Raw genomic sequence first — 18,317 nt, 5'->3', positions numbered from 1 at the left:
AGTTATCGGATGACACAATGCCGGCGGATTGCTGAGTAGGTGCACTGGATGTCATGCTTGTGGCTAAGGGCTGAAGCTCCAGAGATAGTCCCTGGAGCCATCGACTGAAGCAATGCACTGGTGTGTCAAAAAGTACAGGGCTGGCGCAACATTTTCTGGATGGTGTATCTTGCACAGGCAACCATTTTACCCAGAACCTCCACCAGAATGTTAAGTACTCTGTGACCAAGAGCCAGACACAAAAGCCCGGAACTGTAATCCCGCCGGGGTGGTGCAGTGGTAAGACGCCCGACAACCGTCCGGAGTTCCGGGTTCGAACCCGACCACGGCGGCTGCGTTTCGATGGAGGCGAAACGAAGTGGCGTCCGTGTGCTGTGTGATGTCAGCACACGTTAAATATCCCCAGGTGGTCGAAATTACTCCGTAGCCCTCCACTACGGCTCCCCTTTCTCTCTTTACACTTTCACTCCCACCTTCATCCCTTCCCTTATAGTGCGGTTCAGGTGTCCACATAGCAAGTGTGACAGATACTGCGCCTTTCCCTTCTTGTGAACTAATTATTATTACTATTAGTAATCCAAGGGGAGAGGGGGGTTTAGCCCAGGGGGAATGTTGGAAGCGGCACACACGCGAAAGCGCGACCAACTCTTCTTCGTCCTTTCTCCTTCAGAGAGGCGTCACCTGCCAATGCTAGGTGGCAATACTGTAGTGAAGTCAGCGCTTTTGCTTCCCTTCGAACAGAAGGCAGTTCAGTGATGCCACTATCAAGGCAGAGGCACAGCTTATGCATCAATTTGGCCGCTGACAGAACGTAGACAAGCACTCTGCAAAACCCCTGCTTTCTGCAAAACCCACTCCCGAGAACAACTGGCCCATTGCCTTCGATTGATTTAAGTTTTTTAGTGCGTAGCACTACTAGCCGCAATCATGAATTTCGCCGATGTCTGTCCGAAGCCGCTCACAATGCCGCGTCGCAATGGATGAAGCCGGGTCATCTGGCACTGCAGCACAGGTTTTCAATCCAAGCACAAACCAAACTGGGGCCAACCCAGAACTGGCTCCACTGCTGTAACATACTGAACTGAAAAATTGATTAAGAAGGCATGCAAACACAGGCAGAGGTTGGAAGTTAGTGCTGTACATGCATGGCTGCCTTCTTTCTGCCACAACTTCTTTTTGCCCTAAGATCTTAGGCTGAAACTGACGAACAAAGGAGCAGCTAAAAGTAAAAGTGCTCCCCATAATCCCCATGCAGATCTGTAACTTTCTCAAAGACGAGCTATCAGTTTTGAGGCAAAAGCCATTAATGGCTCATGACTCGCCAGGGTGTCCATCCGTGTGTCCACAAGAAGTGTCCACGAGATTCCGAGAGAAACCAAGAGATTGTGACGTCATTGGCCATGAGCGGATGTGACGTCATGATAACATCACATCCGGTCACATATAATAACCGGATATGACATCGCCATTATATCACAGCCGATCATGACCGATGACATCAGGCGATTCACGCATAGTACACGAAGGTAACACCGCTGGGCGTCCGATCTCTGCATCCATGCTGAACCTTTCATTTGGCGCTTCCTAGAACACCACACCACACAGCATACAGAAACAGACGCAGTAAAGCAGGACTCAGCAGCGTTTCAAACAAGGGTTTTCGCTTCATTGCACTTTAGTGGTCCAACGTGCCCCCTAGAATTTTTCCCTCCAGCAGTAGCCAACGCACTCACCACGTGGTGCACAAAGATGGACAACAAGGTTTCCAGGAAGCTCTTAGAAGACAGGAGGGCCCACTTGTTCTGTTGCTCATGGTACAGATCGCCATTGTCATGCATAGGCTGCGGCAGAGGAAGGAAAGGCACAAACATGCTAGGCCACTGTTCCCAAACAAATGCCCATTTTGTAGAAAGAAACTCTGCTGACAAATTGTATACCTTGAACTGGACATTAACAGTCATAAATCAAGTATAAAGTGTCGTGCTAGTCAGCTGCTTAGGCTGAAAAATATTGTCTAACCTCAGCAGACCAGACACCTCTAATATCAGGCAATGCAGAATGCGAAGTTACCTCACATACTCAGCACGCACTGCAAATTGAAAGCAATGCACGTAACAGAAACTGTCAGCTCTCACAGCATTTAGGTACTGTTGAATTTAAATAAGGAAAAGGAAGCCAAGAGCAAGAAGAAATTTAACTTATTCATGTTGACAGGAGTCAAGTGATGTGTACCAAAAAGAACTGGCACCTCGTAATCAGGCAATCAGGCGTTACAATTATAATTCATTTTACTTGCAATAACATTTTCTGATGATTTCACAAAAAAAATTAAGTAATTTGAATAAAGCTTAACGCTCACAATAATGCAATTTCTTTTCATTACAACTACTAGTAATCTGGCACTTCCTTCCCCAACAACAAGCTTTAACTAATAAAATAACATCAAGAACCTGCTAAGAACAAGTTTTAACCAATGGCATAACTTCGAGAACCTGAAATTGGTGGCGAAAACTAATGAAGCATGATATTCTCTCACGTTATAACGACAACAGTCGAGCTGCGGACAAGATGTGCCTGTGAATATGCCAGCACAAACGTAAGCAGCTTGCATTTGATTAGCCATGTTTTTTGCACTTCATGTTTCAAACAGCACAAAAGAATGTCATGTTTAATGAGCTTGAGCTTTTTCTCCTCAGAGTGAGAACAGTGAAGTGCTTTGCATAACTCTGGCGTGGCACGCAAGGTCTTCATTCATATATTAAGCAACAGACTTTTCTCTGGAACATAGATGAAGATACATTTGAGTTGTTACTGGTGGGTTCACAAGGAAATGTGGTAAAAGTACAGAAGAAAACTCCCAAAAACAAGTAAAGGTGAAATTATCAGCTTACGTGTTGTAACAGACTACAGATCAAGCAAGCCACACTAACTCACTCATGTTAATGTATATTTGTGCTTTACAGTAGAACCCTACAGTTACATTCCCAAGAGCTCTATACAGTCGAACCCGGATATATCGAAGTCGAAGGGGATCGCGAAAAAGTTCGATATATCGATAATTCGATAAGCAGAAATTGGCTTGTGACGGCACTTACGATGCGAAAAAACGATACCGTATTTGCCGCGTAATCAACCCACTCGCATAATGAACCCTCTCTCCACTTTTGCGCCCGAGAATTTGAAAAAAAAAAAAATGCTTTAAGGCCAGCTCGCTCACATGCAAGCGATTGAGCGATCTCAGCGACGAGCGGCAGTGACAGAGCGAAAAATTTCCAACTTGTTGGAACTGCGTCGTCCTGCTCGCCGCTCGAGCCACCGCGGCAGCAGTTTCTGTGTCGCTGCGGTAGAAAATCGCGAGCGTTTTCACTTGCATGCCGATGGCGCGCGTCACTCCGTTTCGGTCGTCGCATCTACAGCTTATTTCTTGGCAGCGTGCCAAGATGTTGCGCAGCGATAACGTCAGGGCGCGTTTATCTTTTTATAGTAGCTCCTCCGGTGGCGGGGAGCGAACTTGGCAGAGTGCCCGTGATGGATTGATTGCACAAGCCTGGTTCGATTTATCACGCCGCGCTTGGGGCGGGCGTCATGATCACAGCAGCTGATGGCGTGCTTCCGTTGATTCATACATGCAAAGATAAACGGCTCCCGCCAGAAAAAAAAAAAGCCTGCCGCTTCTTAACGTCCGCAGCCGCCATATCTTACTTACGGTACGTCGCGCGTACAGCACAACGATAAGAAAGAATGACTCTCGCAAAGAAAAAAAAAAAGGAAGAGAAAAAAAAAAAAAAAAACAGCTGCCGCTTCTTAACGTCCGCAGGCGCCATAACCACGTCAGCCGCCGCACGCAGAGGGTTCGCAACACACGCTGGAGAAAGCGTCCCACGTCTGTCTGAAAACGGGCTGAGCTGGCTTGGCGCATGCGTAGCGCGTGCTGATGGAGAGAGCTCGGCAAAAGAATGGGCACACCCACACACATGGCTTGCAAACGTCATGTGTTGGCGAGCGGAAAACTGATTTACTGATTTATTTATTTATAGGAAAGGAAAGGCACGGTAACTGTCTCACTTGTTTTCTGTGGACACCGGAACCGCGCCATGAGGGAAGGGAGGAAGATGGGAGCGAAAGTGGAAAGAGAGAAAGAGGAGCCATAGTGGATGGCTACGGAGTAATTTCGACCACCTCGGGATCTTTAAAGGGAAGCTGCACCGGTTTTAGAATTTGATGCGCTTCAGAGGGTCGAATCTGCAGGGTTTGTATGTTAAGTATACGAAATATTTTGGCTTTAGCTTTTGAAATAGTGACGTAATCATCGATTAAAGTTGCTACCCCGTCCAGGCTTCTCCGCAATGCACAGCGCTGGAGGGGGGGATGTCAGTAGCAGACGACAGGAGTACGACAGGCGGTAGTGACGTCAAGGACGGCGTCTACCTCTCTTCCGCTTCTATTGCCCAAGCAGGCCGTGCATCACCTGTCGCTTGCAGGCTACGCAGTGCAACCTTTTTTTTTTTTTTTTTGTCTTGCGCTTGTTTTCTTCTTGCGAACGTTACCGCAAGCTTTTTAAGTGCATCTTGCACCGTTCTTCACGAAAAGAATGACCATGCCGTGGTTCTGCGCAGCCTATGGCTGCACGAACACTGGCGGCCGAGAGGATGTCGCGTTTCATAAATTCCCAAAGGAGCGCAAGCTATCGGCGCAGTGGATTGCCGCGGTCAAGAGGAAGGATTTCACGCCTACGAAATCGTCGGTGATCTGCTCAGATCATTTTCGCGACAGTGCCTATCACCAAAGCTTGTCGTTGATGCGATCTTTTGGGATACCGATCAAATCTGCGCGATTGAAAACCGGTGCTGTGCCTTCTGTCTTCGCACACAAGAGCACCTCTCCGCCGCCAAGAGCTGCTTTCATAAAAAGAAGAAAACTCGAAGTAAGAGGCCCAATACATCATATTGCGCTTCTGTTCTGTTTACGTTTTTGTTCTTTGAGGCAGATGGTTGGTCGGGCAGATGAAGGCACAGGTGAAAGTAAAACTATTCAGCATTGGCGCCCGCTGACGCGGCTGGAAAACTGTGAGAAGTAATGTCAGAGAGTAGGACTTTTTTTTTTTTTAAGAGGAGGGAGTGGGTAATTAGTGGGATGTGAGAAGCGCCATACCATCTACACGCGCTCATGCATAGCCAGGAACCCCAATGCCGCACCCAGTGCACGACGTGCGCGCCGTGCTTCGTAACTTGAACCGGGAGAATGCGAACGACCGCGCTAGCCGCGCGCGTCGGACTGGGGCGCGTTATATATCTCTGTCAGTGGAACAAGGACACACGCTAGACTTGCAACTGAATTTTACTCTGAAGAGGATGCATTTATGCATTTTTTTATCTTCCTTGGTTGCACCTGGATAAAGATAAAAAAATGCGTATAAACTCGTTCTTTCCGGAGTAAAATTCAGTCGCAAGTCTAATGTGTGTCTTGTCCCCCTGCCTTCTGTGTTCATCTTTCTTTTGAGCTACCGACTGTCAGACTCATTTCAACAACTATCCCAATTAAGAAAAGAAATCGGGGCAGCTTGATGTCTGTAGTCGAAGTCGCGATGTTAAGCGCAGCTAAATGAAGTGCGCTAAACTCGCGACATGGCAGCGCGTGACTGCCGATAGCTGTCCTAGCGTTTCGGTATTTTTACCGGTGTTCTAAATGGGATTACGCGCGCGCAGCGAGGCAGCGGCCTGGCTTCTCGTCGATACCGCGCTCCCGCGTTAATTTGATAAATCCCGCCAGAATAAAATGTATACGTACTCGAGGTTGCGGAAGCTGAGAGCATGACTTTTGCTCTTGCTGACATATAAATGACTAAATTCACGCAACAAAACTGGGGCGACGGCTCGTCTGGATGAATTCATTTGTTTACAATCGGCACATCAAGCGCATTGACGTGACACTGCTTTGTTCGAGTCAGGCAGGAGATTTAGGGCACGAGTAACGCTGATATGTTCAACTGAGAGCGGATCACAGGTGCATACAGCAGTGCAGCGCAGCGGTACGTACCGGCGTGAATTTCCCATGCGGGAAAAGGTTAGCGCTGTCTCGTCGCTCATCATGTCGCCGATGCCGCCAGTGTCACCTTGTTCCGAAGCCGCCGCTGGTTCGAACAAGTACGGCTCAATATCATATTCCCCTGAGCAGCGTGATCGTTGCATGTTCAGCGGCATACATCCACAGAAAAGCACGTGCGTGCATGTACAATCGCTTGGACCGCCGCTACCACTCAATGGCACGCCGTCATTGACGTCACGGCGCGCTTGACCAATCAGAGGCAAGAGCGCCACTTTCAAAACGCTCCACGGCGTTGGTGCACGTTTTTCTGATTAAAAAGTAGTTTGCGGTCACTTATGACTAAATTTAACATCGTATTCGTGTTCAGGGGGTCGTAAACGATATATCTGTAATCCGAACTCATTTTTTAAAAAAAGTGATTCAGCTGCCCTTTAACGTGCGCTGACATCGCACAGCACACGATAACTGCAGATTCGCGCGCCTTTGGGGAATGGGCGCGGCGCTGTCCAGAACTGTCCCCTCTCATTCCTTCCGCGCGTGGCTTGAAAACGTCACGCGGCAAACGGCCAAGAGTGATGCGATCGTCTTTGGAGAAGGCACACTTTCCAGTGCGTAGTGCGGAGTTCGATATATCGAACGACCGGCGAAATTGAGTTCGATATATGAAGCGGCTTTCCTATACTTTTACATGGGATTTTCAAGGGGATATTCCGTGCATTCGATATAACCAAAATTCGATATATCCGGGTTCGATATAACCGGGTTCGACTGTATTCCCGGCTGCTATGTTTAAGTGAGCCTGCCCTGTTCACGCTCTCACAGCATCCTATGAAACACAAACTCAGCTGTTATGTCGCAATGTGGCAACGTTGCCTATTCCCAAGCCAGTACTTTGACAGCCTATGCCCAGCGAGCGCTTAAAAGGAATGGCAGACCGGCCAAAGAAGACTGAATCTACTCATGTTTGTCCGCCACCAGGTTTTGCAGCTTCTGGCACAGTGCATGCACAATGACGTCGAGTACGCTCAGAGGCGGCATGGATTGTTTTGATGCTGTTCATGCACTTCCATTGCCACTGTGGCACAAGTATGAATGACCGATGGTGTGAGAACAAAACCAAGCTGCAGCAAACGTCACACGAATATCAAGGTACGACAGAGATGCACAGCTCAGCTCCGAGACATTTGTTGTGCACGCTTGCCTCGACACCTGCAGCTTAAAATGTAATTTCTAGGTTCCAGTCGATTAAGTTTTTGTTTGTGGAGAATTACGATCGCAACAACCACTAAGCCTCGCAAATTCCAGAGGAATATGCTACCCGTACTACAAGCCACAACAATTGTGCTCTTTATTTTCTTTCCATGTGCGCCTCCCAGCTACTACATCTCCTGCCTCGTACATTTTGCTTCTGCAATCCCTTGAACATAAGAGCAAATTGCTTTTTCTGCGACTACTCTTCCATAACGTTTTCGTAACTGTTCAGTTACTTCTCGGCGACCAATGGAATCAGATTTGAGATCAACAAATTGCAACTGTAATCATTTAGTACTTTTTTTTTATGAAGCTGTAGCTTCGCGGCCGTACAACTATGCACTAGCACACAGTACTGCAACATGCCGATACTCTTGCAGCAACCACCTAGTATACATACTTGTATGAGTGCGCACAACATGTCGATGGTTGCGTGGGCAATGCTGACGTCATCCAGCTTGAGGGCCTTCACCACCAGCTGGCCCACCCGCTCTCGTACTCTGCACGGGCAAATCATCCACGTCCACATCTAATAAAAATGCATGGGTGCCTTGCAAAGAGAGCAAAATCTATAGGAGTTCATAAACTGTGCGATATTTCGCGTCTCAAAGGGACACTAGGGGAAAGTAGCAACTGTCCTGCAATGGCAGATTTAATTACCGACAAAAAAAACTTTTCTCGTTGAAAACGGAATCCTCTAGAGCAGGGGTTCTCAAACTGGGTTCCGCGGAACCCCTGTGTTCCGCGGGCTGTCTTCTTGTGTTCCGCGAGAATCCTCAGAGCTCAAGGCAAGCACTGCTCTCAAAGAGAAATTTATTGGTGAAGGCTTGGTGACATTTTGGATGGGGACCGCTCCACTGTTTCCATGCCTCTTTGAAAGGGCAGTGGACATTTCGCTTCCCTTTGCAACTACATATGCATGTGAACAGGCATTTTCAGCCCTCGCCTATCTGAAGAACAAGCACAGAAGCAGCCTTGACCCGGCAGCTGATATGAGACTGGCTCTTAGTGCTACTGAGCCACGCTTTGACTTGCTCTTAAGGGGGGATGAGGGGATCGGAGCAAACTTTTTTATTTTTTGACTTAGAGGGATGAAATTTGGCAGGCTGGCTTGAAATAGCATCAAACAGAAAGGTATAAAGTTTCAAAATGATAGCTTCAGTAGTTTTTATTTTACCATTGTTTATATGTTGGTAACATGTTGCTTGCTCGTGGAAAGCCTAGCATGACAGCAAAATGGGCTATGGGTCTGTAAATGTTCTTAATAGTTACTAAGAAGTGTGGTCTAGGTCAAGATTCTCCTTAAATTTTTTTAAACTTCTCTGCTCTTTTCCTAAATGACTTATTATACATCTTCTCTTTATGTTTAGAAGGTATCATGCTCTAATTACTGTGTAATAAAAAATGGTGAGCCTAAATAGCAAATCTGAGACTGTCTTGATGTAAAGCACATTTCAGCAATTACAACAAGACAAACGGGATAAAAATCCATGCACCCATTGCGATGCTGCGCTTTCCACAAGCAAGGTGGTAAGTTCAAAACGAAGTTTTCAGAAAACAAGCTCGAAAGTTCCAAATTGGCACACACTGTCTAAAATGCTCCTGCACTGTAAAATTTCATGTCTCTGGCAGCAGGCAATTTCTTAGACCTTTGTCCTTTCAAAAGATGGGCTTTGTGCGCCTTCTTAATGCGCTGAGAGTCTTTCTCGGCGGCCCGCTGAAGAGAAAGGGCTCCAGGGCGCAGGCCCAATGTTGTGCACAGGTTTGAATATGCTCTCAGATTGCCTGAGTTGTACTTCAAAATCGCCTCGTGCACTGCTGTTTCCACAGCGAACAGTGAGGCATGCTGGTCTTTCGATAATAGTGACCAAATCACTGAATGGAGGCTCTCAGCCGCATTTTGAGTTTTGCCTCCCCTGCACCGGGCCAGCAACTGAGGGTCTGAGAGGCGCTGGTACACTGGCAGAAGTGCTTCAGCGACCTTTGGTGCTAACTTGTACTTGTGAGGGGGTGGTGGTTGTCCTTCTGCCTCTGCTGATCGATATTTGCACCAGCTGAGGGGGCCAGGGGGACACAGCTCATGATGGGGCTCACCATCCGTCGACGTCACATGATAATAGGTCGACATTACTGCCCTTTGCATTTCTTCAACTTCTGAGTGGTTCCGCAGAGCGAGGCCATAGTAGTCAGTCAATTTTTTCATCAGCTGTTGTGTCAGGCCCCCCTTTCCACCTAGTGGCTCTCCTTTTTTAGCCTTGCTGACCAGGGAGCGAAGTGCAGCACCCATCCGTTTTTTCACGTGATTTATGCAGTCCTCTTTGGAGAGCTGCACAAAACCATAAACTTCTTCGTCACACAGAGTGCGGAACATGCGGCTGTCCCCATCACAGACTATGTTTGTGTACCGGAGATCATTCTTGCTCAAAGAGCGCCTGAACAGCTGCAGTGCAGCCTCCACCTCCATTCGTCCAGAATTCACATCAGTGTTTTTCTGGCACTGGTGCTGTTGCTTCCACTCAGCATAAGTGGGGTCACTTTCAGCTGGCTGTCTGCTGCACCCAAGGCAGAAGTTCGAGAGAACCACACAGTCTAACACAAGCCCTGTATGAAACTCAATTACACAGCCTACGCCAGTGTGAGAACTGTGGCCACGTGTCAGCCACGTGCCATCGTACACGACTGTAATATTCTTCGAAAAGGTAGTTTCCATTTCTATGTACACCTTTCTCACTGCCTCTACAGCATCTGCAAAGATGTTGTTTGCAGCTGCTTCTGCAGCAGGCTTGAAAGTTTTTTTTAGATGCTCCTCATATGTTTTGTGGTGTAGTCCTCTATGTGAAACATTCATGGTGGCCCAGAAGTCATTGAGAGCAGTTGGTCCCTTACCAATGCTCTTTATCGCTTGAATTGATCTGATGTTGATATCAAAGGCTCTAGAACCACTCTGCCTTTGTGAAGACCATTCAGATTGGAGGGCACCACAGGAAATACACGAAAGTACCATCTTCACAGCTAGCCCTAATTTAGTTTCCCGATGCACTGTTAGGCCAGGCTGATGACAAATTGGGCAAAGCATGGAACTAATCAGCGAGTTCAAGGCTGCTACTTGCACAAGCATAAATTCCTCTTCTGGAGGTGCGGAAATGGCATCTTCTCTTGAGTCAGTAAGCGCAAACTTGCGCTCCGTAGCTGAAACCGCGCGAAGCGATTCGCAAACACTCGATGCTTGCACCTTTGCCGTTTCCGCGGACACAAATCGTGTTCTGAGGTGAGCTTGAATAGTGCGACGTTCACTGGATGAATATTCGTCACTGCGATGATCGGCCACCGGCGAGTCCGTGGAAGCGAGCGTGCACCCGCGATCGCCGTAACTCGTCGATGGCTCGGCCGCCGGCGCGTCCGCGAAAGCGAGCGCGCACCCGCGAACACCGTAACTCATCGATGGCATAGGATTGCCTTCACTCGCGGTTGTCGGCTGTGGACACATTTTGGAGTTGAAAAACACATCGCGGAAACGTGTCTCCACTGTGCAGTCAGGCGGTGATGACTGTTGCAAGACCACTTCGCTCGACGAGCTTGTGCCGGGACGCTCGCATACGGTGACATGCACTGGCGTGTCGATCCTCACTGGCGAATTAACGTTGCGCCCACGGCTCAACGGCGAGAAATCGTGGCCCGTCTCACCTTCGCTGGCTGGTGCCTCACCCGACGAACTTGCAGTGGCACGTCCGTGCACGGCGAGACGCACGTGTGCGGCGACGCTCACTGGCATGTCGATCGTCGCTGGTGAAGTAACATTGCACCCGTGCCTCGACAGCGCAGCACGTTGTTGGTTGTTCTCACAATCGCTGGCTGGTGCCCGACTCGGCATGAGATCGCACAGCACATTGGGAGAGAGATCGCGTAGCACGTTGGGCGCGTACTCCGCCGATTCCGAGCGGACGCTCGGCTCGGTAGAACCACCTGTTGATAATCGCCGCTTCTTCCTTGCTGTAACAGGCTTGCGTTTTCGCTTCCCGTAAGCATGCTTTGTCCGGAACTTCTTTTCGAACGTTCGCTGATCCATTGCACGTGGTCGAAGACTCGAAACGCAAGAAAAAGAATTGCTTTCCAGCGGCGGACAAAGCAGACGCTCCTTGCGCTGGCTGCCATTATTGCCGCGGCATCAGCCAATGAGGAGGCGCCTAGCAACACGTCGTGGCGCAGAGCCAATCGGGGCGCGGCTTTCATTGGCTGCTTCGTGCTGCCGTCTTGCGGATATTCCTTTTTTGTGCGCTTGCTAGCTGGCGGAGAAGGGAGGGAGGGGTTGGGACAAAGAGCTGAAGAGTCGGGCTTTCCAACGATGCCAAAATGGCGGCGCTCCGTGGCGGGAAAGTCAAGCAGTCATGCCGTGAACTTGGCAGCTTTTTCGCGGTTCGGGAAGAATATCTCGACGCCGGCACCGATAAATATATTTATTTAGACTACTTAGAGTTTGTTTTTTGGTGAAATATTTCAGGACAACATAGAAATAATGTTGTAGATTCCGAAAAGCGCACTTTTCAAAAATCGATTTTTTCCGCGATTTTCGCGATCTGATCCCCGCATCCCCCCTTAAAAGGGAAGCAGTACCACCCATCACATTAGTATTTGTATTAATCTGTGCAATAAGCATTTAACCTTTGCAACTCTCTCTTTGCAAAAATGCACTCGACAACATTGCTCGTAAGTGAAGGCAGGGGGGGGGGGGAGGGTTCCCTGCAATTTATTGAAGGCTTTTGGGGTTCCTCCAAGCAAAAAAGTTTGAGAACCCCTGCTCTAGAGGATACAAAAAAACTGAAATAAATTGAAGATTTGGATTAAAAATTTCGAAATATGAATAAAATATGTTTGTTATTTGATTGTATTCAGAAATCTGATATTAGAAATTTTCTAATTCACTGCAGAATCACCGCGCTGCACGCTTCACTGTACTGCTTGACCTTCCGGATTGTGCCGTGAAGCATTCTCAAAACGAGACGGGCCGTTCGTTGTGTGGAGAAGGCATTCCCAAAGAAGTGCGCAAAGTGAAACATGACGAAACCGGGGAAGAAACGTCGTTCTCACTTTGGTTTCAGCTGCAAATGCAAATGCAGACAACCCTAGCGCAGGCGTTGATCAGATAGAATTACTGTGATGCAAATAATTTTTGACAGTTTCTTCAGGCCCATTTAACAATGCAAGCTCTCGGTTAATTCGGACATTCTTTTCTGGTCCCTTAGAGGCTGAACTAACGAAAATTCACTTTACTCAGCAGTGATATAACAGTACCACCCAATTTCACGTAGGCCCTTCCTGAACAAGAAGCCAGTATTCAAAATCCTGTATAAAATTTACAGTGAATTTTTCAATGGGCATATACTTCTGTGCGACTCTAGTTTAATGTTTTCTGCACATACCAAGTGAATTCTGAAATAAAAAAGACAGTTTGCAATTTTTTATATTTCCATCCTTCTTTTTTACCATCAGATATTCAATATTCGATTCGATATTCGAAAGCATTTTTTCCCGAAAATTCAGTGCCCGAACATTTCAGTGCCAGCACACCCCTAGAAAAAGCGAAGTACAGGTACCATCAGCACCGGCACATTCACAAGCAGCACTGACAGGATGTCAAGGCTAATTTATGGCTGCGAATCTATAATGCTGCAGCCCATTGCCATTCATTTGCAGACAGTAATAGCAGAGTCCTTTTACATCCTGGTGTCACTAATTGCACTTGTGCAGTGACAGAAAAAAAATTTGCTCTGAATTTCTAAATGCAATTTTCTGGGAAACAAACGTGCCTCTCAGTCGAGCAAACGTTCACAGAATAAGAAATAACTGAATAACTGACCTGCACTAATGAACATTCAATGCAGATGCCCTCAGTGCTCCTTAAATGCACTTTGATTCATTTTTCGCTATTTACTTTTTTATCTGCCCTCTTTCAAGGCCACTACGCTGGATGCACGACCGGACAGAGGCGACGTGCTTGCCCATGCAGCATGAAATGCAAGGGCAAAACAAAATGCAGTGCAGGGCATTACACTTACAATTACATTACACTTACATCAGTGACTGCTCGCTCCTTGACTGAACACTCTTTTTACATGGACATGGTATAGTTTTTCTGGCTTAGCCCTCTCTTCTCATCCTCATACAAATGCAATCATGTTTTTGAGGAATCATAGTTACCAGGCAGGGATCATAAGAGAGTCCCTTTCCTGTTCTCAATAAGAGCCTTTTCTTTTTACCAAGGTACTTTGTTGGACGAGTACGGTACTTTTCTTTTTCATGCCTTTATTAACAGCAACAACTGTAAGGTCATGTTTCCTATTTAGACTGTGTGGGTGCCGTTGATGCAATTCAACAGGTACAATAGGTCCCACTGGTTGGTTAGGATGAACCGAAGCCACACATCATAACGTGGCAACATAGCATGCTGATCAGCCATATTGTCAACCCCCGATTGGTCCAACCCTAACGACATCATTGGCTTGATTTTAGGAAAAAACCAGCACAGAAAACAAGGACAACGGTATTCCTGTTTTTTTTGCTAATTTTTTCCTAAAATGAACTCATTCCAACTAGCTCGACGGAGGCAAAAAGCAAGGCACCCGTGTGATGTGCGATGTCAGTACACGTTAAAGAACCACAGGTGGTTGAAATTTCCGGAGTCCCCTCTCATAGCCTGAGTCGCTTTGGGACGCTAAAGCCCACAAACCAATACACACCTCTTAGCACTGGCATTTTTTACCACCCCAGCTAATATCCATTAGCACATGAGCAAAGGAATACTGATTAATCCTTCAGCGCACAAAGTCAAGCCAAAAATGTCTTTCTCCCCAAAGACAGCAGGTGAGGGGCGGGGTGCAATCCCACCTGTGGCTCACCTGGATATCTGGTTGAAGGCGGCGAAACCAGGCCGGGAGGCAAACAGCCGCCGCAGGGCGTGAAGCTGAGCCTCCACCATATCGGTGGGCATGTCTTGGTCTAGCACTGAGATCAAGGCATTCTGCACTTGCCGCTCTTTGTTGTCCGCAAAGAAGCCCTGCACACACCCCCAACACTCATGACACGCGGTTGTGGTAATGCGCAGACAGTTGAAGCACGAGCAGTCTGAAAGTGATATCACCTAAGAGATCGGTTAGCGGTACACATATCCAATCATGCAGTTATCCAGCTTGCCTTTAGTTCTGCCATGTGTATACATACTCTCGAGCACTACAGGTAGTTCCATACCGCACCCGTTGCTCATCATTAAAGCGATGTGAACGACAATTCCAAATGCTTTCCGGTGTTCACATATATAATGATCCAGCCAACTTGAAGCTAGAGAAGTGCAATGCGATGTCTCGTTATATTCGTGTGGCGGCGACCATCCAAAACCACTTGTGAAGGAAGCGGAGCACAGAACTGAGAATGACAGCCTCCACAAGAATGGCATGCAAACTGCAATCCATGAAATTTCGTGTTTCAGCTGTGTCTGCAGCCGATTAGAGGCACACATGACTGAGGATGCCACCTCAAAATCCAGCTTTAGTTTGGTAGGCGAGAAAGACCTGCGGATCCAACAAGGAACACTGATGGCAGCGGCTTCGGTTATGTTCTTATTCGAGCTCGTTTTTGTTAACTCGGCAACAGTTTTGAAAAAAGTAGTGAAGTTACTATGTCTCATTTCTAAGGTTTTTCTACATTATTTATGCAGGATGATAACCACCTGAGTTGTTTCCCCAAATGGCATGCCCAACTATAAGGATTCAACCGACTGTTTACTAGCTGGAAAACTGCACAAACCAGAACCTAACTTCTTTTTTTCAAAGTATTTGCTAGGTAGAAATTTCGTATATTCCAAGTAGCATCACTTGATGTTACATGTAAAAAACAATGCTGATAAAACAATGGGTTGACACCATAGTTGTGATGACAATGCGTTGACATACATATGCGCATGGTGCGTACAGGACCTTCGTGCAAGCAGGCTAAACGAACGGAACTTAGCAACATAGCGTCAATTAGAAGCAGTGAACTGGTCTGTGCTTTCAAAGAAAGCACAATCAACTGACGTCACTCAAGCCCACACACTGCTAGCATCCATTCCAGCTTGCCTCTTTGGTGACCGTGTTCAGGAGTCCACTGTAAGGCACATTGCTGTTGAATCGAAGTACCAGTTCTGAGTAGCTCCAGTTGCCTGCAAGAGAGGAATAGTAGTAATTGCCCACAAGAGAGGAACAGTAAAGTCTGCTGCATCGGAGCACTGTTTGTAACGACGCCTGCCTAGTTGTGATCACTTTTTGCCATGAAAGCATCTACACTGATTACGACACCTGGTACAGATATAAAATCACAAGATCCAGGTCAGCAAACGGCCGTCCTTCGGAGCTGAAACTGCCAAATAACTACGACACTCTTTCCTAGGGATTTTACAGGTGAGGGCAGGTAAATGCTCGACACACAGAACACGCATATGATCAAAATGATGCTGCTGAGCAGGTGCCCTAAGAATCGAGAAAAAGTCTCCACACGCCCAGAGCCAATGAAAATATGTTAAAAGGCTGGCAAAGAAAGAATCCGTACAAGCTCTCGCCTCACAATTTCCGAGGTTAGAATCATGCCTGCTTCTGATCTTTTCTTCTTTGCCATCCCATAAAGCCACAGTGGTGTCGCGCATGTCATCTCCGCACCAACAACCAAGTGCTTCCTGCAGAAGGGCAGCGCAACTTTTAATGACAGCGTTCTGAGAACACACGTGGCCACAGCTGCCACTCAGATGATTGTTTGGTCATTATGCAGACTTCAATACAAGAGAGCTGCTGGGAAGCTTCTAATTCAGATTGTAACACACCCTCAAGTAGTTTCATTCTTAACAGTTTGTGTAGCATATAGTCTCGGCCTGTAAAATAAAAGACAGAGGTTGGGCAAAATTCTCTTTTCTTCGTTAGCCCGCCCTGAATGCTATGCCAGGCTTTGCACAGGGGCGTGGGAAGAGGCTAGCACACATGGGCAATGAGTAAACTGACAGAACACAAAAATAAAGCACACAAAATTGTAACAAAAAAAAGAAATAAAAATGTGAAACACAGTCAAAATGAGAAACAGCAGAAAAGGAAAAGTAAAGCAATGAAGCACTGAATCAGATGACTGATGTGATCAATGAAAAAAGAACTGAAAAGGAATGCATACAATGAGAAAACACTCCACACTTACAAAAAAGTGTTCTCACACACTAGTCAGAAATACCAGCCAATACTAAAGAAGTTGCAAATTACGGAAGCACATAATTTTCGCTATGCGATAAAATTGTGCCAGCGTGAGGTCTTGCTGCATTTACTTTTTTCTTTAACTTTTCTTCGGCACTCTTTAACCCTTTGAGGGCCAAATATTTGTTGTTTTTTTTTAAACTTTGCCAGATGGTCAAATTACTTTATTGCGGATTTTGAAAGTTCAATATGAGTAAGTCAGGGAAAATTTGTAGAAAAATATTAGGAACCGTATTTTGGAGTCAAAGTTGCTTCACACTGCAAACTCGGAAACGGGGGGAAACTCACTAAACAAGGAGAGCAGCAATACCTCGGGAGCGTCAATGATAAACAAGCTAACAGCACTCCCAATAAAGATGGAAATCGGTTTCTGTGGCCTCTGCACCAGAAACAATGAAAGGGCATTGCCGCAGACCGGGCCACAAGCTACAGCTAAGAATCAGTTCTGTTTATACCCTGCACGGAAGCACCCATAAAAATAGAAATCAAGTTTCGCACCTTCGCTGCGATCACATGGTGAAACCAAAACCGCGATAGGGCGGCGGCGCTCCCGCAAGCCGGCGACACGCTGCAGCTAGGAATCTTTAGTTTACCTTCGCAAGAAGGCAGCGCAATAAATTTTTGAAGCGCTTTTTGTAAGTCCTAGGAGATGGCAGCACCTCCCAGTGAGCACACATCATCATTAGGGCGCGAAATTTCAGATGGAGGATTGAAACCGTACCGGTACGGCAAAAACCTTGCGGGACAAAAAACCGCCCCCTTACATTTACGGCAAAAACCCTCAAAGGGTTAATACAATTGGTTCACAGGAAGGGAAAGGCACAGTATCTGTCACACTTGTTTCTGTGGACACCTGAACCAGCTGTGAAGGAAGGCGGGAGTGAAAGTGGAAAGAGAGAAAGAGAAGCTATAGTGGAGGGCTACAGAGTAATTTCCACCACCTGGGGATCGCTGACCGACGCCTCTTCGTTTTCGCCTCCATCGAAATGCAGGCAGATGCCGCGGTCGGGATCGAACCCGGGTGCTCCAGCATAGCAGTCAGGTGTCTTACCACTGCACCACCGCAGCGAGGAGCCATTTTTATTTTTGGGTGCATCTTATAGCAGCCACCTTCTGTCTACTTCCTGTGTTTTGCAGCGCCCACCTTTGCAGGTGGCTGGCAGGTGGTGTATGCAACACCATGCCAGACACTTGTAGGGCTCCTAAAGCTTATTCATTAAAAAGAGCAGATTCCAAATAATCAAACATTGCCACTACATTCAATCCCAATCAGTGCCTTTTTTTTTTCTTAGCTACTCATATTTGTTTGTACTCTAGAGGAAATAAGGGTATTGCCCCCATTACATCTCACTGACATCAGTCCAGTAGTGCACATACCAGTGGGGGGTGGCGTGTGCAGCATGCGCAGGCAGGTGGCCTCCACATCCTCGTCAGGTGGGAAGCCAAGGGGGCCCACCCGCCTGCCCCGCCCCCACTGAGCCGGCTGGCCCGACACCAGCACGTCCCCGTTGCCAGACGCTCGCACCCCGTCCAGCAGCGTGGCCAACAAGGCATCCCTGTTGGCAGAAAAGAACACTGCTCAGACATCAGTGCCAGCATTAGTGCTTTGATACAACTCCTTCACTCAAGATTTAGGTGCCATCCGGAATTTCAATACATTCAAAAATTCTTTTCGGGAACTCCATATTAAGTGTGCATAATCTTAAACAATTAAACTTACCAACGGTCATGCACTAACACATCTTACTTTCTTGTGTTCGT

At 47.2% G+C, this 18,317-nt stretch overlaps 2 protein-coding genes across 2 annotated transcripts in view; both read right to left on the bottom strand.

The window, feature by feature from the left end:
• The window catches only part of Rme-8 (receptor mediated endocytosis 8), a 173,519-nt gene that overhangs the window by 127,663 nt on the left and 27,539 nt on the right, over window positions 1-18,317 (bottom strand). The window contains exons 9-13 of the mRNA XM_084598432.1: window positions 17,934-18,112; window positions 15,405-15,487; window positions 14,190-14,347; window positions 7,697-7,796; window positions 1,734-1,841 (exon numbers count right to left, since the gene is read on the bottom strand). Of these exons, the coding sequence (XP_084454558.1) occupies window positions 1,734-1,841; window positions 7,697-7,796; window positions 14,190-14,347; window positions 15,405-15,487; window positions 17,934-18,112 (628 nt within the window). The remainder of the gene's footprint in view (window positions 1-1,733; window positions 1,842-7,696; window positions 7,797-14,189; window positions 14,348-15,404; window positions 15,488-17,933; window positions 18,113-18,317) is intronic.
• Window positions 8,338-11,894, bottom strand: LOC146209264 (uncharacterized). The gene has a single exon (XM_084598445.1). The coding sequence runs from the start codon at window positions 11,360-11,362 to the stop codon at window positions 8,888-8,890; it is 2,475 nt and encodes an 824-aa protein (XP_084454571.1). The 5' UTR covers window positions 11,363-11,894; the 3' UTR covers window positions 8,338-8,887.

The sequence above is a fragment of the Amblyomma maculatum genome, chromosome 1 (assembly GCF_055883805.1).
Source record: "Amblyomma maculatum isolate TAMU_Amacu chromosome 1, ASM5588380v1, whole genome shotgun sequence".
Taxonomy (NCBI): domain Eukaryota; kingdom Metazoa; phylum Arthropoda; class Arachnida; order Ixodida; family Ixodidae; genus Amblyomma; species Amblyomma maculatum.
Note: the sequence above shows the minus strand (reverse complement) of the source record. Positions and strands in the feature narration are given on the sequence as shown.

Coding starts and splice junctions, on each gene's coding strand:
- LOC146209264 (XM_084598445.1), bottom strand. CDS start 11,362: ATGGATCAGCGAACGTTCGAAAAGAAGTTCCGGACAAAGCATGCTTAC.